This window comes from Typopeltis vanoorti, chromosome 15 (genome assembly GCF_054136105.1).
Source record: "Typopeltis vanoorti isolate ZY-2024b chromosome 15, IOZ_Tvanoo_1.0, whole genome shotgun sequence".
In the NCBI taxonomy this organism is placed as follows: Eukaryota; Metazoa; Arthropoda; class Arachnida; order Uropygi; family Thelyphonidae; genus Typopeltis; species Typopeltis vanoorti.
Genome location: NC_143563.1, coordinates 93491792 through 93515089, shown reverse-complemented (window position 1 = coordinate 93515089; position 23298 = coordinate 93491792). Strand labels below are relative to the sequence as shown.

Here is a 23298-nt window from a genome sequence, read left to right as displayed (position 1 = left end):
TCAATTCGAATTGTTAGAAATCTCTTAAGTTCTCCTAGTCTGCTCACTGTGGATATTTTTTTTACCGAATATGTGTGGGTGTCTACTGGAGTGCATGTCCTTGCATATGCTTGGCAGTGGAAATTGTGTATCTGGTATCCAACATACTGTAGATTTGGGCACGAACGTTTGTGAATGTTATTAAATGGTTAAAAAAAAAAAATTCATTGGGTAGCGCAAGATCACCACTCTGCTTCTTGGAGGTCTGAAGTGGCTTCAAGACCTCCAAGAAGCAGAGTGGTGATCTTGCGCTACGCAATGAATAAGTTCATAAACTTGCTTTTTCTTTTAAATTTATTTTAATAGCCTTGGAATTTCATTTATTTATTTACCATTCAGTCTCCCAAAAAAGTTAGATGGGGCTAAAACTACCTCGCCTATTCCCTATAGGGGAATAAAATGCGTTAGCGGATTTATTTTTTTTATTTATTTACTATTGACGAACTCTCTCACCACAAAATGAAAACTGAAAAGTCGATTCAGAGTTTCTTTTAAATGTCCACAGAAGATCTGATAATAAACACAATGAACTGAACTGTCACCCAGTTTCACTTGGAATGGTGGTCAGTTCACTGGAATGTTCTTAAGAGTGTTGAGAGAGCTTCAATGGTTTCTCTCATCTTGTGCAGTTCCATCGTAAAGAAATGGAAGTCACGATTATTAACATACTAACAAACAATGGAGACAGCTACCGCTTGAATCGCTTTTCTTGCTTATTCTCGAGCAAGATGTGTCAAATGACAGAAACAGCACGCTCACACATACTTCAGTCTTTTATAATTTTTCCTGGTTCAAAAAAAGAAAACACAGAGTAAACATTCACTAATGCATAAAGGGTGTGTGTGATAAGGTATTGTGTAATTATTAAACTACAAAAGAACAAGCCTTAAAAGAGCAATTTTTTTTTATTTTCTAAGACAATCATTTCACTCAAGTAGCATGTATAATTATTAGTTTATCACCTAAGTGATGACAAATAAATCATAACTTGTAATAGATATCGGCTCTTCATTCTGTTAAGACTGGACTAGTTGCCATGGCTACGGCAACCCTTTTAACCCGTACTGCCCTTCAGCTATGGTTGCTATGGAAAACCATCATCCTCCTCGTCAGCCATTTCCTTAGCATACTCGAGGTCCTGCTGTTCTCTCTCGCGACGTTCCTGTGTGACAGAAAATTACACTTCATAAGTTTTTTTGTTTTTTCTGCACCAATTACATTATACTGGAGAAGAAATCGATAACAACTAGTTCAGATGGCGCACCAAACGCTTTGCAGCAGTCTGGGCATAATTTAAATTAACTCTGCTCCTTAAACTGACGAAAGCTGCTTGAGAAAAAAAAAAATTATCTTAAAATTTCAGCACTCATAAAATTAATACGTAATTTACATTCAAGGCAATTTATGAAACACCACAGCTTGCACGTGGCTAGGCGCGCGCGCAATTGCGCCTGCGCACTCAGGTTTTTTTAAAAAATAATCACAGATCGATAAATCGAAATATTCAATCAAGCATAAATAATATTGCTTGTACGTTGCAGATGAGTAAAAACAGGAAACTAGAAGAAGGGGGAAAAATTATTATGACCGAATGTTTTTTTAATCATACGGAAAATACATAAAACTTTCTTTTTTTTTAAATAATAATAATAAGAGATCACAGAGCTATGTTTTAAGTCCAAATACAACTTCACCTTCCTTACAAAATAATGCCAGATAAAAGTGAAAAAAAAAAACAAAAAAAAAAACAGCGAATGCCGTGGACAGGAACCAAATGTAGCTGTACTCCTTTCCACCCCTTTCAATATAACGGGTCGAATAACCCTTTGTGCACCTAAGAGAGAACGAGTGAGGCATGCAAGGGGGGGGGGGGGGGTTGGAGCAGAGAGGGTAATCGTTAACTGCTCTTCAACGCCACCAACGGATCTAGTGACCGTAACACTCGATTGTATCGTGGTTAGGTAGCTTGGTGCTGCTTACTTTTTTTTTTTTCCCCTCTCTCCCCTGCTCCTCTTCCACCGAGCTGCACGCATGCGGAGTTTCGGCGCATAATATAGAACCGACAGCCGTAAAAAGGCTGGCATTGCAAAAAATGAAACGCTCAGAACAGGCTTAAGCAGTGTTAAGAAAGGAGGGCAGCCGAGTAAGATCACTTTACTTTCTTTATTCCTTCCATGTCGTGTGAACTTTAAAAGACTGTTCACCTTTTTGGTTGAAGAGGATTCTGTATTTATCGGTCATTGACTTTGCGGATCTTTAAATAAAATAAATATTATAATATTTATTTTATTTAAATTAAACACAAAAGTAAATCAAATAAAAAGTTTATCAAATTTCCATTTTTCTCTTTACATAAACGATGACTGAAAATGCTTTAAACTAAAATATTGCATAATATTACATTCAATTTATTGTAGTTTCAACTCTTCCCTAAATAAATATTCAATTTCAAAATTTGCTGTTTGCGGAGTGCGGAGACCTTGAAAAGTAAACAAAGTTAACTTCCGAAATCAGGAACTCATTTCGGAAACTCCTTCATAGTTATGGGGAACAAGTATCACGAGCCAATATTTTATTACCTAAGAAACATGAAGGGTGTAAATGTCAATTATTAAATGTAACTGAGAGGACTACGAAATCATGAAAAAAAAAAATTATCTCTCATGATTTCTAAAAACCAAGGAACAGCTTTTTACATACTATACAGTAAAACGTTATGCACAGTACATTGAGACATGCTTGATTAAATTTACATATTGTGCTGATCTGATTTTTGTTAATATCAGATCTCACACATATAAAGTGAATAAAAAAGAACATCACAAAAAAAAAAAAAAACGAAACGAATGACGAAGGAAGTGAACAAGAAAGCGCAACTCAGATATGCACAACAAAGTATGCAGTTCACGAAATCGCGGTACAAGCATTCCAAAATCCTGTTTACGAATGCATATGCGAGTAAAAAAAAAATATTCTACCAATCTTAAAAACACGTGCTGTGCTCGCCTGCATAACGACAGATGTATGACACAAACAAGATCCACTGCCACTAAGAAGGATTGCGATGTCTATATGACATTCGATACGTGTCTGGTGGCCAAAGGTAAAGCCATTAATAAATTGATTGTGTTTAGACTAGACTAATGAAGAGACATCTTAAGGATGCAGTGTCGTGTTCGCCACCTGTTATATAAGACGGCTGCAAAGACAAGTGCGCATATTAACAAGCTGGGCCCTGTTGCAATAAGAGACAGGAGGACAATTAGGAATACGAATCTACAATCTTAGGAGGGTAAACAACAGCGGCAGAGATGAGTTAGTCGCTGTCCTTATCACCTTCACCTTCGAACCCGGAAAAGACCGGGGGAGGACTTACTATGTCTAGACGACAGAACAAGCAAACAACAATAACTGCGATATGGTATGACGACATAGCGATCCTCCCTCCCTGTCCTCACTTGCTTTACAGCAATAAGTACAAAACCCGTCTTCGGTATATTCAGAAAACAGCCCGTCTAACAGTTCGTTCCGTAACAGACAAACAGTCTGGCTGTTGGACTGGAAGCAGATATTTTTTATGTCAAGAAAATGAGAGAATAAGTAAACAGTGAGCTAAGAAACCATCATTCCCTTGAGAATTAATGAACTGCTATTCCCATGCTAACGGCAACATTGCATTAGATAAGTCTGGGAGTCCATATGGTGGGGTTTAAGTTCATCAATTTAAACCCCCCCCCCCCCAAATTACTTTCTTCGAAGGAATCTACCATCTAAAGAATTATTATAAATCTTGCATAAGGCAATCGAAAACACTAGCCAGTTTTCAGAAGTCTTCGACAAAGGTTTGCATATTTGAAAAACTACGAAAATACTGTTATTTGAAACGGTGAGTTTTAACCGGCATTTGGCAGCAGGCGAGGGAATAATAATATTCCTGCAATGTATTAATTAAACAAAAATGAAGGCTAGAATTTTCTAGGGAAAAAAAAATCAAATTCGGTGTTGTGTCACATATCGAACTAAGTTATAAACAACAATCATCCCCCCCCCCCCTAGATTTCCAGTGCATATTACAGTATGAACAGTTTCATAAATCAAGAGGAAAAGAATTTTAACCTGCCAGCTATCAAAATTATGAAAATACAGCATTGTTAGCGAAGAAAATATCAACACACACGCACACTCAAAGGGCAATACTGTATTATGATTACTATAAGTGACCTCCAAGGAGTCAGGAACTCACCGAGGGAAGCCACATATCTCTTCTCTTGAATATATTCACACCGTCTCCACTCAACCACTCCCCACTCTACGATTGGCTTGCCCCTTTCTTAAAGGTATTGATTCTCAACTTCCGTGGGTGACCTCTCCTACTCTTCCTGTCCTCCATCTACTGGCATCTCTGTATAATTTTCAGACTTTCGTAGATCTCGATCATATCATCCCTTTTTCTCCTGTTTGCTAGCGTCTGCAGTCTACAAATTCTCGTTTTCCTCATAATTTACCTTCCTCGATCCCGATACAACACTTCAACACCCTTTTTTGTACTCTGTCCACTGTGTCAGCATCACCATGGAAACCAGATATGTGCACAACAGTCCAAATGAGGTCGTATCACAGCCTCGCAAAGAGGCAAAATGATTTCCTTATCATGTCAATGTTCGTTTAAGCAATGCAATCATCCTTGGCTCGAATTCGCAACTTCCCAACTTAACGTCCTATCTCCAAGATCTCTATAGTCTGGTCAGTTTCTTCTAATATAATCAAACTAATTCGCCACTGGATCTCTCATTACAACAAAGTGCTTTACATTTACTGACAGCTATTTTCATGTGCCTGCAATTCCAGTTTATTCAAATCATTCTTAAATCACTACATGTCAGTCGCATTCTTGAATATCCTGTCTATCTTCGTATCATCAGCAAATCTCCTCTTAAATCTTTTCTAATATGTCATGACTGTAATGACTGAATAACAATGGCCCAAGTACTGATCTCTATGGTGCACCGCTGGTCATCTTACATCTTGCGGTGCTGAGTCAAAAGCTTCAGCCAAGTCAAAATGTATCATTATGTATCCATTTGCTCTTTTTTAACCCAACTGTAACATAATTATTGAAATGTGAGCAAGCTACTCAAACATGACCTTCCCTTTAAACCCATGCCATTCATTGCAAAATATAGATTCTCCGTCAACCCATATTTGTATGCGATCTCTTGCCAACTTTTCCAATATTTTCACCACCATTTCAGATAGTCAGTTCCAGGTCGATAGTTAGACACACGTCCGTCTTCTAGCTACCCTTGAGTAATGGGGATTATCCTATTTTCCACTTCTGTGCAATCTTCCCTGAGCTAATTATAGCAAATAATGAACTTCAAATTATGGAATGAGGTCAAAGGCACAGCGAGGTTTTAGCAATCGATAAATAATCAGTAAAAATCAATCACTAGTAATGTACAGTTTATAACTATCCCTTCGTCCATTATATACAAAAAATTATAACTTTCATAATTGGAGGAGTACAATCACAAAATCTGCACTATCGTGTGACCAATATATATATATATATATACAGGGTGTTCGGGATAAATTTGACATATTTATAATTAATTATATTTTTCCGTAAGTTACATGTATTAACACACACTTCTCTTCATTTAAAAGTTTGGACCCTTCTTCATTCATATACAAGATGTCAGAAAGGATGGATAGCTGGAACCCACCTGAATCATGGAAGAGAATAACTTGTATCATGATGATTCGTGCCCGCCATCAAAATAAGGATATTACGACTGCTGCCCAATGCTCCCTGAATACAGTAAAAACAATCAGGCATGAACTAGAGACTTGCAATGGTGACTACGAGGATGTAGCAAGAAGAAAGATCCCTAGCAGACGATCTGATTGCGTTCGTACAGCAGAATTCCTCGCAAATCTGCAGGAACAGGTGTTGAAGAACCCTGGCATTGGAATTCGGGCTTTGTTCGTGGAGTTGCTAACTGTAGTCAAGCCCTGGATAACAAGGGTAGCCAATGGTAGGCCGTATGTATGGCAGCAGGATTCGGCCCCTTGCCACACCTCTGGGAAAAGTCAAAAATGGTTGTCTGAAAATTTCTACGACTTCACCAGTCCAAATGTTTGGCCTCCAAACTCCCCAGACCTTAACCCCATGGATTATTTTGTATGGGGCGCAGTTGAAAAAGACACCAATCGCACTTCCAGTAATACAAAAGCCCAGTTAATGGATAAAATTAAAACAGTTTTTGCGGCCCTTCCCAGGGAGACTGTAGCATCAGCTTGTTCGAGGTTCCGAAGCAGAATTGAAGCTGTGATCGATGCTAATGGTGGTTATTTTGAGTAAATCTTGTTGATAGTATTGTAATTAACTCTGCCTGTAATGTTTTTTTGTCAATTCATTAAATTTAATAGATACAAAGAAGATTTTCTTTTTCCTTACGAAACTGTCAAATTTATCCCGAACACCCTGTATATATATATACATTTTATATTACCTCTGTGGACGATTACACGCACTAAAAACAGTGTCTGAACGATACAATAAAGTATGACTTTTCGTAATTTGTTGCCATTCCACGAGTGATTTTTAGAATTGAACGCAAAATTTTACATTCGAATACAAATTCGGCCTATTTAAAACAAGGAGGGCGGGAAACAAATTTAGGACAAATCGTTCTTGTGATGTAAACGATTGGGTGCCATGCAAAATTGGTGGTGGTAAACTAAATGTTGAAAAGTTGTTTACGAAACCGAGAAAAAAGTACATTTTTGTCTTTATATACAAAAATGATAAAAAAAAAAATAACAACAACAACAACTGGGATTTGTGCTATGGAGTCCAAAAAAGATTGGCTGATTTCATCATCAAACTACTGACTGACTGACTGACTTGACCCAATTAAGAAATGCATCATCTCATAGCGATTGTTTTAAGGATACAAGTATAGAACTGCAGGAAATCGAAAATATTGTTTAAATGCTTGCCAGCATTTTATTCCCTTCAGTAATATCGGTGGTTCCAGTCCTTGACAGGTAAACACTGCAGCTGACGAAGGTGACACACGAACAGTCCATCTCCTCGGGTTGCCTTGATACTTCAGTTCTGCCGCTTATATAAAAATATAGCGTCAATATGGATGCACCTGCCTGTACTATTTTACACGCCTCCTCAGCAGGATCTTGTTTCCGATCATTGCATACCTATTCATCTGTGCCTAGTTTGAGAAGAAATCGAAAGATCTGCGTAAATTGAAGCTATAAATCAAGTATCTGGTTACAATAGTAGAACGATACGGTCGTCGAATTTCTGTGGTTTATCTTCTGTAGTATTTTGTTTCTGCCACGGTCATTTCTTCTGGAAATGAGCATCCCTTCTTCAATGTTTTTTTTTTAACTTTTGCTATGGTAGTCTTTATCAATAGTGTTATGCCCACTTGCCTGAGAAGCTGTTTTCCTGGAACTCGGTTATAATGCATTTTGCCCGTCAAGTGCAGCATTTTGTTCTGCTTATGCAAGGCATATTTAAGACATCAAGGAATATCCATCTTCGTGTGGTATTCGAGTTGATACAAATTTTCTCTCAATCTCAAAGGTTCATATTTCGAATTTCACATGAACTGGAATACTATACTTTGCGAGGTTAACGTATAGGTAGCTATCAATTACTGCTATTACTTTATCATTTATTTCGTTTAGAGCTAAAGCCCCGTGATTAAATAATTCAGCATCTCACTCTCTCTTTCTCTAAATAAAAATCAAACCTACGAAAGATTTCAAACTTTAGTACTGTGGATGGTTAACGGTTCGATAAGCTGGGGCTTCCAAAAATAAACGTCATCTAAAAACAAATGCAGATGCTATACTCGGAGAGCCAGAACTCAGAAAAATTTAACAAATTCGAAATAGTATCGTTAATTTAAAAACTTAACCATTAATAAAGGACGAATATACTGAATATTTGAAAATCGCGTCGAACTGAGGGTTTAAGTACTTCGTGATCACATATCTGACAGACAATACTATTTTAATGTTTTTTTTTCCCCTTTCAGAGTGAAGGTGGATTTCAGATCTTATGATCTCACGGATCATAAGTTCGAAAATGTAATGATATGGTGTACTTAATTTATTTATTCCCTTATATGGAATAAACTGCACAATACTAAAAATGGTTTGAAAAGAACCAAAATTAATATAGTTTATTAATATTTAAATATTATATAAAGAATTGAATGGCAATCGAAAGTAAAGAGAAAAAATGAGGTCCTTGGTGAAATAAGAAAGCACACAAATTAAAAGGGAGCAAAATTAGAGGGATCTACTGAAAGAAAAAAAGCAGAAATTAAGAGGAATTGTCAAACAAGGTGAACTTGAAATTCGGGAAGTGAAGTAGAGAAAATAAAATCTCTCAGCGTAGGTGGAATTATAACAGAGTCGAAGAAGTAATAATGCCAAACATATTTTAAATTTTCATACTTATCAAAGAAATTGGACGGCTAAATTCACATGTAAAAAATTACACGGTAAAGTGGAGCTTAAACTGAATGCGCGACAAAAGATGACAGTTTGTTTCATTGCAAAAATTTGCTGTCACTCAGATTAAACTAATGAAAAGTGATGATTTTGTTGAAATCGGATTCTTGTTGTTCTTGGTGATTTTTTTAACGCTAATTCATTTTAAGTGAATGACAAACAAACGTAAATGCATATTCTGTTACTTTTGTTTGTACTGCTGATGTTAAGAGTAGCACGCGATTCCAAGCCAGAGAATTTTTAATGCAAAAGAATAAAACACACACAATGCTACTAACAGGAAAAAAAAAAAAAAAAAAAAAACCTTCAAAGGCATTTGTTTCTGTCAATGTTCACAGTGGTCAATCTAAAGCAGATGCACCTCCAAGAAGTAACGCTAGGCCGAACATAAGTTCGTGCTTATGTTCGGTACTTCTTGGAGAAAAATTAAATTGTAAATGGAGCTTCTTTCTTTCCACGTATACTGTCCAGACCCGGCGCTATCTAATCGTTTGTTCCAATCGATGACTCATTTTTTTTCGCCACTCAGAGGATGGTATCAGAGAAGAATCGAACCTTTTGCAGAGAAACAACAAAACACACTGGCTTTTATTCATGATACTGCAACGCAAGAAATAGAATACAATAATGCAAAACAGAACACCAGAGTAGTTAACACTGAAAATAAAGCCCTTTAATTTTCTATTTGAAATATACGGGATATATATAACTGTCCACGTTTCACGGCAGTAAGTCTCTGATATTCCTATATATATATATTTAATGAAAAATGGTGCAAGTATCACAAAATCTTTGGGTATGTTTTCAGACAATGAGGGCATTTATTACCTACCTATGGGTCTGTCTCTCGTAGCTTGCAGCACAACACTGAAGCGAGACGACTGACTAACGCTTTTCTATTGTTCTCAAGTGGAAAAATAAAGTCACCAGCCAGCAATGAACAGGCTGTATTCTGCTGGTATTTTAAGCATTCTGATCTTTCCGAAGGGCTGTTTAGAACTCTTAACTCATAGAGTTTTCTCCGCCCATGACTTCACGAATGGTATGAGGGAACTATTATTAAGAGAGACTTCCAGGGATTCGGGGACTCATCGAGAGAGGCCACATACTACACGCACCAGCTTATTCTTGAATTCATTCACACTGCTTGCACTCACAACACCCAATGGCAATCCATTCCAATCACGCACTACCCTATGAGAGAAAAATCTAATCCCCCCCCCTTCTTAGCGGCATTCATTCTCAGCTCCAAGGATGTCCTCTTGTCCTTTCCCCACCCTCCATAAATTGAAATCCTGTATGAACATTTCAGAAGTTTGTAAGTCTCAATTATATCACCCCTCTTTCTCCTGTTTGCTAATGTCTGCAATCTACAAATTCTCAACCTGTCTTAATAATCAGTATTCAGAATCATGATATTTGTAATACTTTCCTTTGCAATCTCTCCCTCTACTATATCAGAATCACAACGGAAATCAGACCTGCGCACAATAGCCCAAGTGAGGTCTTGCAAAGAGGCAAAATGACACCCTCATAGTTACACGTGAAAGTTCGTTTCAGCATTGCAATTATCTTTTGAGTTGTATTTGCAATCTTTGCTACATGGCCCTGACCTTCAACTTCCTACCTTAACACTCCAAGATCCCATCATCTTCTAGCATAATCCCACCAATATAATACGCCATGGGATATCTAATCACGCCCAAGTGCATGACTTTACATTTACTAACATCCATTTTCCTATGCCCATAATTCTAGCCTATTCAAATCATTCTGCAAGTACTGCACATCAGCAGCATTCCTGATTATCTTACCTACGAGTATCTTTACATCATCAGCAAATAGCTGCATCTCGCCTGTCAAATCCTTCACAATGTCACTTATGTACAGACTGAATAACAGTGGACCAAGGACTGATCCTTGTGGTACACCACTTGAACCTTAAATTTTGCAGACTCACATCTCCCGTATACCACTTTTTGATATATCAGTCAGCCATCCTCTTATCCACGCTATTTTATAATCCAAATCCATATTCTCCAACTTATGCAACAGTCTTCCAATGCTGTATTCTGTCAAAAGCCTTAGCAAAATCCAAAAGTACATGGTGTATCTATTTCCCTGTCTAGTTCGATAGTAACATTATTATACAAACTAAAAATACAAAAACGGGTTAAAGAGTTTCATTTATAATCTATAAAAAAATAGATAACATATTCGTTATTATGTAAGCCAATTAGGCCATTTTTGCGTATAACACGTTAAGTTCCGAAGTATTTTTGGTATTATATGAAGTGTGTGTGTGAGGGGTAAACCCATTGGTATAAGTTACACAACTGACGAGTCTAAGTTGTCTCATGGTTTCCATGACGATTACAACTATAAAGACTGGGTATCAGGTTAACGAACTGGTAAAACGGATTCCACTGAAACGTGCACTCCGTACTGAGTGTTTTTTTTTTTTCCCCCTCTACTGATGGTGCACAGAAATTGCATATCAATATGTCTCATTCTAAAAAGGACTGTCCAAATACTTCAATATAGTGAATTTAGATAACACAAAATGAATCAAAAAAAAAAAAAAGAAGAAATCAGTGTTAAGTAGTAGTAACCCCCATCCCTCAAAAATAAGTATATTTACAAACTATAACAGACCACTAACTATTGACGTGTAGAGTCTCATCTAGTTTGCTCTATCACGAAAACCTGTATACTGTTGTGTAGGAGTTTACAATAACCCACTATAGACTTGATTTATGTTTTACATAAATTCGCAAACCTTCCATTTGTGAATAGGGAAGATGTGCGGGAATAATTACTGTGAGGTTTATACCAGTTTTTTTTTTAATTTATTTTTATTATGCCGCGAGTAGTTAGGCAGAAATACAATTTTAATATTCTTCTGAAATATATCAGAATAAATGAGAATTCCAATTATCTTTACCGAAGAAAGCAATTTGCTTCAATACTGGCACAGAAAGATAAGCCAAGAAAAAGGGGAAGAACTGGGGGGGGGGAAAACAAGGTGTAATCAAATGTGCTGACTATGCCGATGACGTCGAAGGCAGCACTTGCTAATAACAGAACGTGTCGTGCAACTGAACCATTAAGATAGCACGAATCCAGGTGGTGTCGTTTTCTAACATCGTTACTTTCACAACATTCCACATGGATGCTCACTTCCTTCCCACCAGACTGCAGCGTTATTAATCGTTGTTAATGAAGCCCTACATATAATCGCCTCGGACTTGCTGTCTCGGGAAGATTCCGATTACTTACGATGTGAAACCGAAGTTACCTACTACAACAAGTTCTATGTTAATGTCTTCGAAGTGGCTGCTACTGTTATTAAAGCTTCTTCCAGTCAGATATGCAATTTAAAAAAAAAAAAAAAAGCCAGACATAGCACAGTGCCCCAGTCCCCAAACAAGGGGAGGGAAAAGATGTAAAACGATTTTACAGAAAAAGACTCTCCAAACCGGACTCAATCGCTCTTTACATATTCTGAAACAGTTGTCAAAAAAAAGTTGGATATTCTTGTAGAAAATCAGTACTTGAGGTGTAAATGTTTTAACTGAATTTTTCAGTTAAAGAAAGTATGATTCCGCGGGAAAATATTGTTCTGACAGTACTACGATCAAAACAACACTAACCTCTCCTACACCATCATAATCTTACGCTAATCCCTGCAAGAATGGCAAATCGTACAAGGCTCTATATACGTTTCTTATCTCGTATTACTTTAGTATACACATTACCCAGTGGGATTTCATCAAGATTCGACGGGGGATTTGTAAATAGCTCATATCAACAGCTAATCGCTCTCAAGTGACTGAACTTGCCTCTTACAGTAAATGAGGATGCTATCATTAATTGCAAATTATCTCCTCTCATAATACAATCTTACAAAAATTCAATTCACAAGCTGAAAGAAAAAATGAAATTATCGCATATATGGGAAGAACACATTTGCAAGCATTAAGGGAAATTTAAATGTTCTTTTTTTAATCTTTTGAAGAAAAAAACACACTGTTATACAATTTCTGTATTGCGAATTATCAACGAAGCAAGATAATTCTGAATTTACGTCACTTCATTATGCTTTATCGGAGAAGAAAGAAACCTATTACGTATACCTCAAGTTACGCGAGGGATACTATTAATGCATCTTCCAGCTAAGCCAGCTAACCGAAATTAAAAACAGGAGACTATGTTATCGCCTAGCTACGCATTCTCTCGTTCCGAACTTTCAAACCTGACTGCCTTCCTGAAATTTTCGTTACCTACATAGCACCGGTCACTAGGGGGTTCTTACAAGATACTTGGGAAAGTAATCGCAATTTACATGGCCACTTGTCCTGTAGCAAACAGAAGATAAATGGCCGTGCCTCTTCCTTTCGAAGGGCCAGCTTAAGTCCGACACCCATGGCGAGATAACGACACGCCACACTTAGCCTTGCATTTGACAGCTGTCACACCGACACAACTACAACTCCTGTGGCTGTAGGCATTAGAGTGATAATGTGACTGCTGCATACTTCAATCCGCGTATAGAAAAGGGGATTCTTAATTAAATGCGCATTTCTTTGGGGAAGATAAATAAGGGTAGTGCATTTTTGGAATATCTTAAGCGCAAACTGAAAGAGGTACAGTACAAACTATATGGGTTAATTTTTTTTATACGGAATGAGTGGAAAAAAGGAACTGGCGTTCAAAAGTATACAAGTCAGGAATAATAAATGAAAAATTTAACTATAAATATATGCCTACAATCCGAGATTATTAAAGATATATATACAAACGAATCACTGGATATTTATCGATTGTATATTTAAAAACCAAGTTATCTGTTTTAAAGGTCTGAGAACAGCTTTTTAACCAGCTGCTGAAAATGTCTAAAAAAACGGTTTATTGAATTCCTGATGAGTTGTCTTCCAACCAAAGGGAATGTGTTCTTTTGACTGCAATTCTGAGACAGTTATACGGTAGAACGAATTCCCCCCCCCCTCCTCAAAAGTTTCTGTTCCCTTGCATTTCACAAATCAATCAGCCGTATCAGACAGTAAACTCGAGAGAGGCAATGAGTATACACATTCTTTGGATATTATTATTATGTGACACCTCCAGGGAGTCCAAAGATTCATCGAGGAAGAGTGTGATAACAGCATCGAATGATTAATCCCTTCCAACTACTAACCGTGCTCAAACTTGCTTAACATTTCGCGTGAGCCATTGGTAGCAGAGGCTTTATCAACCTTTGCTAGCTTAACATGACTATTTCTAAAATATTCTTTTCAAATAGCAGTCCAGTCCCATTTAGTTAAATGTAAAATCAGGAATTTGAAATATTTCTCATAAATGTATCAAAAACAAACATTCTTATGCAGTACAATATATAATTATGACAAAGGGAAATGGAAGGGATATAAGTACAAACTGGACAGACTTTAATATTGTTTACGGATGAACGGGATATATATATATATATACAATCAAAATTACTCGCAGTGTATGCCTAAGGCACCTGACAAATACAGAATTTTTTCTCTCTATCTACAACATAGTGCGTAGATTTACGGGCGCTGCAACTGGTTATATCTAAGTGCATATGACGAATGTTTCTTTGGTAATGTTTTGTATGCGTGTGAGGAGGGGATTCATAAGAATTTTTAAAGAGCTCTTAAAAAGTATGCATTCCTCTCTGTTGACAATATTCATTTCTACGAGTATTTCAGAACAGTGTACTCCTCCCAAATTTAAGAAAACTGGGAGCATCGCATGCATAACAAGATCCGAAATGCTTACGAATGTCTTAATAAAGGTATCAATATTGTCAGTGGTGCACTTCAACCGAAGCTGAGTTAACCATTCTCGTTACTGAGGTGGCAGCCCTTTTGCTCACGGAAACTCGGTTGTTACTGCCGCATAAAGACCAAGAATGCCAGCAATCATTACACAATATGTGTTACGGCCAGTTTGCATTTTGAGGGAATAAAGGCTCGGCAAGAATCACGATTTTAAGAGCGATTCATTTAATAGGTGATTTCTGATGATAAAGAAAAGGATTTGACAGATGTCAGGTTCAATATGGTCGAGAGAAAATTTTCAGTTACATGAAGCTTAAGAAACTGGTGTGTGTGAGAGATATTGTGAAAATGAGTTCTCACGGTGCTTTAATGAAACGATCAACAGCAAGAGTCAAGTTACTGAAATTACACCTAAAATGTGGTTTGAAACACAATGCGAATGCTCAGCCCCCAATCATTTCCTAGGTATACCTGAAATTGAGTTTCATGAACAGCTGATTTCAAAAGGTTACGAGCTCGAAGTGCAAGTCTTAACCCAACAAAAGATCTTTTGACGGAGATTTTTAAAGAACAGTGCATCCAGAATACATCAAATGGCTGGAATGAAATTACTAGCGTTTGAATAAATAAGAATTCGTGCTTCCTTTAAATGTTCGAAAGAGTGATCCTTCAACGTACTATATATATATATATGTATATGAACTAGTTCACAGTTCGATCAGTTTGGTTCATATCTACACAAATATTAGTAACGTAGGTCACTAGTCAATCACTTATAATCATTACAAAGAACGAATGTTCTTATTGGAATTTTAGCAATAACTGATCTAGTAAACTTTATAAACGTGGTACAACGCGAAGTGAAGAAGAAGAAGGTGGGACGCCCCAAAAAGTGTATTTTTACTCCTTAACCATTGGTATATTGTGGTCCCAAAAAAGTTAGAAAAAAAAATATTTTTCCCTATATATAAAGCTCATCAATGTGATATACCCACCATAAATATTTCAAGAACAAGTGATTTAATAACAACAGGTCAGTAGTTATTGGCTCTACTTATATGCAAGTGCTTTCATTAAAAAATAAAATAAATAAATAATGGGGATGACTAGAATTATGCCAAAGTGACTAAGGCTATAAGACAAATTTTATTCTCAAGCAAGTTTGTTGTTTTGCAGGAGTAAAAAGCTAAAAAAACTTCGGAGAAAAGTTAATTCACTCCATCTGAGGCTAATAAAATCATAACGTTAGCATTGAACAGTTAATAGTTAGAGCCCAACCGTTTAAAGGTGGTTTAAGCAGTGCACTACACTACAGTAAGCTCTTTGCTTGTTAGTGAAAAATCATTTTCTCGCAATCGTTTTTCAGGGTGCAGTCCATTTGGTGAGGAAATCACCAAGTGCAAACAAATGACTTACAAAATGTGTTCAGTCTGATAAATTGCTGCGCGAAATGGAAGAAAACTAAAGGAATAAAAAGAGGAATCCGGCCTGTAATGAGAGTCGAAGCGGTAATGCAACATGAAGATATTTTCATTTAATATCTCAGAATGACCCATTTGAAGATAAGACGGTGCAATTTATGGCATCATTAGATATGCCAGAATCTGATGTACGTCTAATTAAAGAAAACGCCTCGGTGGAGCGTCTGGAAGAATGATCTGTCCTTCGTTGGAAAGGATCCAATCTGTAAGTGAGGTACATTATTATTATTTTTTTTTTTGTAACCTAGACAAGTTAGTCTATCTCTCACAACCAGCAGGGACTTTCTATCCAGCAAAACTTGGAAACCGGATGAGAGCGCATTCAACTGACAAACATAATACACTAACCTCTTGGCAGCTGTTTCGGGATAGTAAAGAACAATGATACCTGTTTGAGGTGCAAAACAAACTGGTATTTCCAAGCTTACCAATAGAGCTAGAATTAAAATTACCTTAAAATATATTTATTCTAGTGATAACACACACACCTGATCCGCAACAATAATCACAGTACTAGATTTGGATTATATGAATATTTTTAACTGAATTAAAAGCACCTAGACAGGTTCAGAATTTTTACTATTCCAGTTTTATTTGAGAGTAAGTAGCCACCACAGAACCAATACTAATAAGGAAATAAATACGTCGGGGAAAATTTTTTTATACGTTTGGTAATATCGTTTCCTTACTATATACATATCTTAAATGTTAATTTTTTTTTCTCTTTTCTGTTCCTACATAACAAAATTTATTTTTGGTATTTATTCTAAAGCAATAATAATTATTTCTTTCATTTCGTAAATGAAGGCATTAACATATTAACTTCAGTAATTAAATAAAAATCATTACAATAGGGTCTGAAACACGTTTCGAATCCGGATAATGCAGAACACTGCAACGGGAGCTTGTAGGATTTGCAAATCCTGAGCCTCTCTTACCAGCCAGTTCTCTGAGGAGAATGAGAACGGCACAGAAGAAGCGACAACTACGCCTCCAATGAAGATTTATTGTATGTCCATCGTCTTCCATCCTAGCTCTCTCATTCAGATTACCCCGTGGGTCCGACCACTATTTACTGGAATTAAATTGTGGCGATACCGTATCAGATTCAGAACAGCAACGATGGCTTAACTCAAAAAAAAAAATCAGAAGTTCGGGCGATATATAAATAATCACTGTTGAAAAGATGACTAAAAAAAGATTATGTACTGACACTACTAGTGCGTTTGATTTTAGGAGTCAACTACTTTGGGGGTGTTCTAAAAGAAGCTGGGGAAAACGAGAAACACTTAAGTGTGTATGATACATTTTGATATACATGAAATTGTTGAATGAGAATTGAGCAGAATTTCAAGCGATGTTGAGAGTGACAGAGGAGACTGAAAAAAAACTGCTAATTACGACTACAAATGGAAAAGCACCAGTGGTCCCGCGGATATGAATGTGGAAACTGGAAGGGCGGAATGAACAAAGTGGTTCCGATTATAAAACTGATCGAGTTTTGAAAGGAGAGATCACACATCAAATGAAATCTGTCGTGACATCAAAAGAAAGGGGGGGGGGACTGTTTATTATAGAATAATTTAGGATACAGATTCACTAAGTTGTTGGACCAATGAAATTAAAGGGACACAACTAAGACAGTTGAAGAAAGTGCAGTTTTACAGGTAGATCGTGTATAATGCCATAGATTTAACGAAAGATAAATTATGGGGGGGGGGGGGGGGTATAGCGCAAGGATGGAATCTTGCTTATGGACTGAAACATATGTGGTGGTGTATCAACAATATTATGGAATGTTATGGAAGGCACTGCATTAATCAACCATAATTATGAGTCAGGTGACTTTACAATAAAAGTAATTAAAAACTGGATCGCGTATATCAAGAGTGTAACACACAGGATGACTGCAAGGATGTCACAAGGCACCTGTTTAGACCAAACTTAGGATCGAAAAGTGAATGAGAAGAGAAAAAAATGTGATGGTAATGGCGCGAAAATAAGATATTTGAAACAAATGGGGAAAAAAATAGAAAGAAAGAAAATACTTCCAGTAGAAATAAACTTTATATGCTTGACCACATTCGAAAATACAAAGAATAAGAAATGAAATAATTAGAGAAACTGGATGAGAAAAAGATATTTGTTGATCTGCATAGTTACATTACATTGGGTCCTCCAAGAAGCATAATGGATGGTATGAATATTAGCATGGCTCGAATAAGAAAGAACAACGAGGAACGGAAAATAACGTTTTTATTAGAATTAGGTGGAGAAACTTTTTGAAACATAGAAAATTCCTGATGAAGATTATTCAGTTGTAAAATATTAAGTAGGACTTCTCCAGTTAGCCACACAATTTCCCTGTGGCATACACAACCCAGGCTAAAACTTATGTAAGAAGTCTAACTGCCCTCTCCATCCTAACGAGCCACTACTTTCATACAAATATAATTTTAATATTATGATTCTGTAATATAAATTATCATCAAAACGCTCTGTGAATTAGAAATTTATAACAATTCTTTATTTTAATGTTTAGTATACCTTATTCATCTGTACGTAATGTGTTCATTTATTCAATGAATACAATTGAAACCGAAACGATAACTCGAATTCAACTCCAAACCTAATTGAGCCATTTGACTTTTAAGCAAAACAAGCAAATGAAATGTGTCACACATCTTCCATTTATCGAATTCTATACATGACTAAAAACGTAGACTTTCGAATTCGCGATCTGAAACTGCTTAAAATGATCTGATAATGAAAATTAACACAATGCGTATTTAATACACATTGATTATAAAAGAGAGAAACCCTAAATCCTTTTGTAGCGCATACTGGTTATTGTGATAAATGTATAAAAATAAATTTTGCACACATTTTTATCTTATGTGCGAGAGAGAGAGAGATGTCGCATAATTTATGTGAAACTTCTACTCCAACAACGTTATGTGATTTACGGATCCGTCCGATTAAGCATTTCTTCCCCCACCCACCCCCAGTTTACACGAAGCTCAAATTATGTTGCTAGGCCGGGTCATTTCTTCCTATTCCTTCCTCTTTAAGATTTAATATAACTTCCCATCAAACACGCAAGATATCTGATTAAGTGTGTATACGCCATAGCTCGGTCGATATCGATGATGCCTTTTGGGTGGAAAGACCTGAATTGGAATTTCATCTTGAACGAAAAGAACCTTTTATATATCCTGCATATAAGTTTACGAACCAAGAAATGGCTTATAAACTTATTCAGCATTGTCGTGGCCGTTGTCTGTTTTGCAGACGAACATAAAAAGTTGCAAACCATCTCAAACTGCTAAATCAGCTTTAGTTTTAAAGGCCAAGAAAATGTTCTATCAATAATCTTGATGAGATTCAGATTATAGTCTTTCCACAACAAAGTAACCTGTTGTTCTATCGCGAAAATAAAATGTCTATCTTAAATGAGAATTACAGAGGTATTTCCCTACTGAGTGTTCCTGGCAAGATCTATGCAAGTATACTTGAGAAACGGTTGAGAAGAATTGTGGAAGAAAAGCTGGGTGAAGAACAGGCTGGATTCAGGCCAAATAGAGGCTGTCAGGATCAGATCTTCACTTTACGACATAGTCGAGAAAGCATGGGAATATAACATAGATCTGTATTTAAGTTTTGTCGATCAGGAAAAGGCATATGACAAGGTGTCAAGAGAGAAGCTATTCAATACGCTGCAGTTATATGGTGTCAATGGGGCATTATATCAAGCAATACTTAGTCTTTATTTGAGTTGTAAGTCAGCAGTTAGAATTGAAGGAAGTACAGGAAGATGATTTAATGTTAAATCTGGTGTCAGGCAAGGACGCACATTATTCCCTCTGTTATTCATTATCTATATGGATCACATTATGAAGGAAAGTGGTATTAAACATGATATCAAAATTGGAGATGTTAATGGCAGTTCTTTGCTTTATGCGGATGATGTTATGCTTCTAAATAAATCCGCTACAAGTCTGCAAGATTCTCTGACTAAATTGAATAGCTGTTGTAATAGATATGGTATGAAGGTCAGCAATAAAAAGACAAAGACAATGAAAATAGGCAGAATCACTGAAAATGTCAACTGTGTTGTGAATGGAGAACCTGTGGAACAAGTAAAACATTTCAGCTAAAAGCTTAGGCACGATTTTTACTGAAGATGGTAAATTAAATATAGAAATAGACAACAGAATCAGCAAAGCTGGTATGGTGGGAAGTCAATTGAATAAATTCATATGGAATAAGAGAGAAATTAGTCAGAACACTAAATTAGCTGTATACAAGACAGTGTTTAAACCAATTTTAACTTATGGATCTGAGAGCTGGGTCAGAAGTAAAACACTTGACCAAAGACTAGAGACAGCAGATATGAGAATCCTGAGAAAGATTATAGGCGTGAACAGATGGCATCAATGGCAATATCATATTAAAAACGAGGATATTAGGAAAGAACTTGACATTGTCAGCATCCAGGAATGCGTTAGCAGAGCTAATCTCAGGTGGTATGGTCACCTAAACAGAATGGGCGAAGAAAGATTAGCAAAACAAGTGTTCTCTGCCAGGTTGGCAGCAAAACGACCCAGAGGTAGACAAAGATATAGGTGGATTGATACGGTACAAAGTGCCTTAGACGATAGAAATATAAGATCTGATAATGTTGGAGTCTTGACAAGTAACAAGACTGATTTGGAAGAAAATTTTAGTTAGGAAGTTAGTAATAATATAAATTTTTTCATGTAGTACTATCATATCCTGTACACCCCTTGAGGGTACATGACAGGAATTTGATGATGATCTTAAATGTCCTAGAAGTGATAGAAATGAAGAGCTAGTGACTCAAGAGCATTTAGTAGCATCAACCACACATAAAATGCCAGCAAATTTTAGCGATGCCAAAAACCGCGTTTTAAAACATTCACACACAATTTCGACAGCGTTGCTATCATTGCTAGAAGATAGCGTACATGACAGAGAAGATTATTATTATTATTATATGGAAGTTAAAGTATATCAGAACATCGAAAAAATATTATAATTCTACCTGATTAATGTGGTGAAGATCAACTAGTAAATTTATATCAATACGACGATTACAATGACCGTTCATATATTGCTTTCCATTAAAATACAGGCATATTTTACCTACTAGAGAAACCCCTTATCATAGCCGAATTCAGGAGAAAAAAAAAGTATGTATCATGCCTATTTTTGTGAATGGGCAAAATATTATTAGCTTTCATTTTAACGGATCACGTAAGGGTGATCCATAAAATCTGGACTGTGATGATACTATTAAATAAAATTAATCTGCTGTTTACGAGGATGTGCTGAAAGTTGTGATCATCATCATGAAGGAATGGAGGTAGAACCATGTTCTAGGTGTTTACCAGAACTTTTCACCCCCTCCCGTAAGTCCCTGCATAGGAGGCTTGTAAATTTTCGAAACGCACAAGTTATTTGTCTTATCTCTTACTTAGCAAACCGGATTTCTCTGAAATGCATAACACTGCACGTGTTCTAACACAGAATTCTGCTCTGAAGTCCACCAATATAATACGAATATAAGGTGGATGCACAAACGCTAACTTCGCTGGACATAATACAATAGACATCGAATTTAAGTCACATTTTTGCTTCAAAGTACGATCCGAGATGTTTATCACATGAGAAAAGAAGTTCCTAGTTAGCTAAGTAGCCTTTTCTGTGGAAAACAGAATGAACAACTTGAATTTTGATTACTACCAAAACGCTCTGTCCAAGTTGATTACGTAGCCAATATAAAGCACAGGTGAGATTATTTAACTGAATCCATCAAAGATTACAAACAGACACGAGGAAAACGAAAATACTGTTATTGTGGATTTATAGTTAGTTCTGAAACAATTACAAAGCACCAACTAATGTGACCCTTAAAAACGGATTGTAGAACAGTGGAATTTTTAATTGTCAGAATTCCTTAAGAGGCTTCAGTGCGTCAAAAATTAGTGATATTGAAGTTGCTGGAAAAAAATCATAATTTTTGTAATTTATTTAGTCACAACAAAAACCTTTTTTGTGTTATAAATATCTAACAGAACTTCAATTGGTTGATAAGCCTAATGTGCATGATTAAGGTTAATGAAGACAAACTGTTTGTTTACTGCAGACATACATCGTCTTAAACTTCCCCGTTATTTGCAAAGTGAATCAACTCAGGGCTTTTCAAAGTTGAATTTCTTGTCTCTTGTGCATAAAACTCAGTCCAATGCTTAGACTATGCTATTGTTGATGGACTGGTTTCACTAGCAGTTAGAATATTAAAAAATAACAAAAAAAAAAAAATCCTGAATATGCCAACGATAACCTGTTATTTAGATAACTGCATGTACACAACCTCATAACCAGCTTTAGAGAACCCACTCACTACCTGCTTCTCAGCCGATTAATAACTACTATATCAGGATGCGATACAAAATGTGAAAGTGTCCCTTGACATAAGCCTTTTTAAAACAGGGTACCATTTTATGGATATGGAGACCAACTGACGAAAAGGAATCTTAAAGAGAAAAATATTAGTAGTGAATTAAAATGTCTGATATATGAAAATATAAAGTTGTTAATAATGCGACAGATAACGATCACTCAGCGACTTAAAGAATGGATAGATTAAGGTGCAAAGTTTTTATTGCTACTTCAATTACAGAAAGTGGGCTATTGTTGAAGCTTAAATTAAAAAACTGAAAAGGAAGAATGACAAAAGAAGAAGAGACTTGAAATCGCCTAGGATCAAGAAGCTGAGCATGAGGGGAAACAGCGTCTATAATTATTACTTCTGAAATAATCCAGCTGCATACTGTTTTCCTAATAAAATAAAGGAATATGTTAAAAGACATTAATGAGTGTGTTTAATGTAAAGAAATCTGCAGCTCCTAATATTATTAGAGCATTAGTACAGTATCAGTTTTATGCAATTTTATATCAAGTGCTGTTAAACATTCTTACAGGCTTGCGTGCATTTATCTACAATGAGCAGAATACATCGTGCAAATATTTGAACGAACCGGTTATAAAACTAATGTGCTCGTGGAAATTTCATTGTGAAATTTTAATATCTGATCCAATAAAATAGAAGTTGTTGTAGTATATGCTCTTGAAACTTGTGAGCCATGTGGGCAGATTCCAGCCACTACATGGAAGGAAGAACAAGAATAGCAGGACACTGCATTGCAGGTGTGCGTGTGGAGGAAGGGGAACAAATCAACTAGAAATGGCGAAGATAATGTTGCCGAAATGCTGTCAAATGAAGAAATAGACTGCGACAATAAATAAATAAAAAGATCGGTCTGTTTGGCCGAGTGGATAATGCTTCCGTTATGAAAACAACAGGCCGTGGTATGGAATGCTGAGTCACGGATCTT

General features: G+C 36.4%; 1 protein-coding gene across 1 annotated transcript in view; it reads right to left on the bottom strand.

The window, feature by feature from the left end:
* Nucleotides 1-925: 925 nt before the first annotated feature.
* Rpn3 (regulatory particle non-ATPase 3) overlaps nucleotides 926-23298 on the bottom strand; it is a 195115-nt gene continuing 172742 nt past the window's right edge. The window contains exon 12 of the mRNA XM_090404567.1: nucleotides 926-1201. Within this exon, the coding sequence (XP_090260693.1) occupies nucleotides 1124-1201 (78 nt within the window). The 3' untranslated portion in view covers nucleotides 926-1123. The remainder of the gene's footprint in view (nucleotides 1202-23298) is intronic.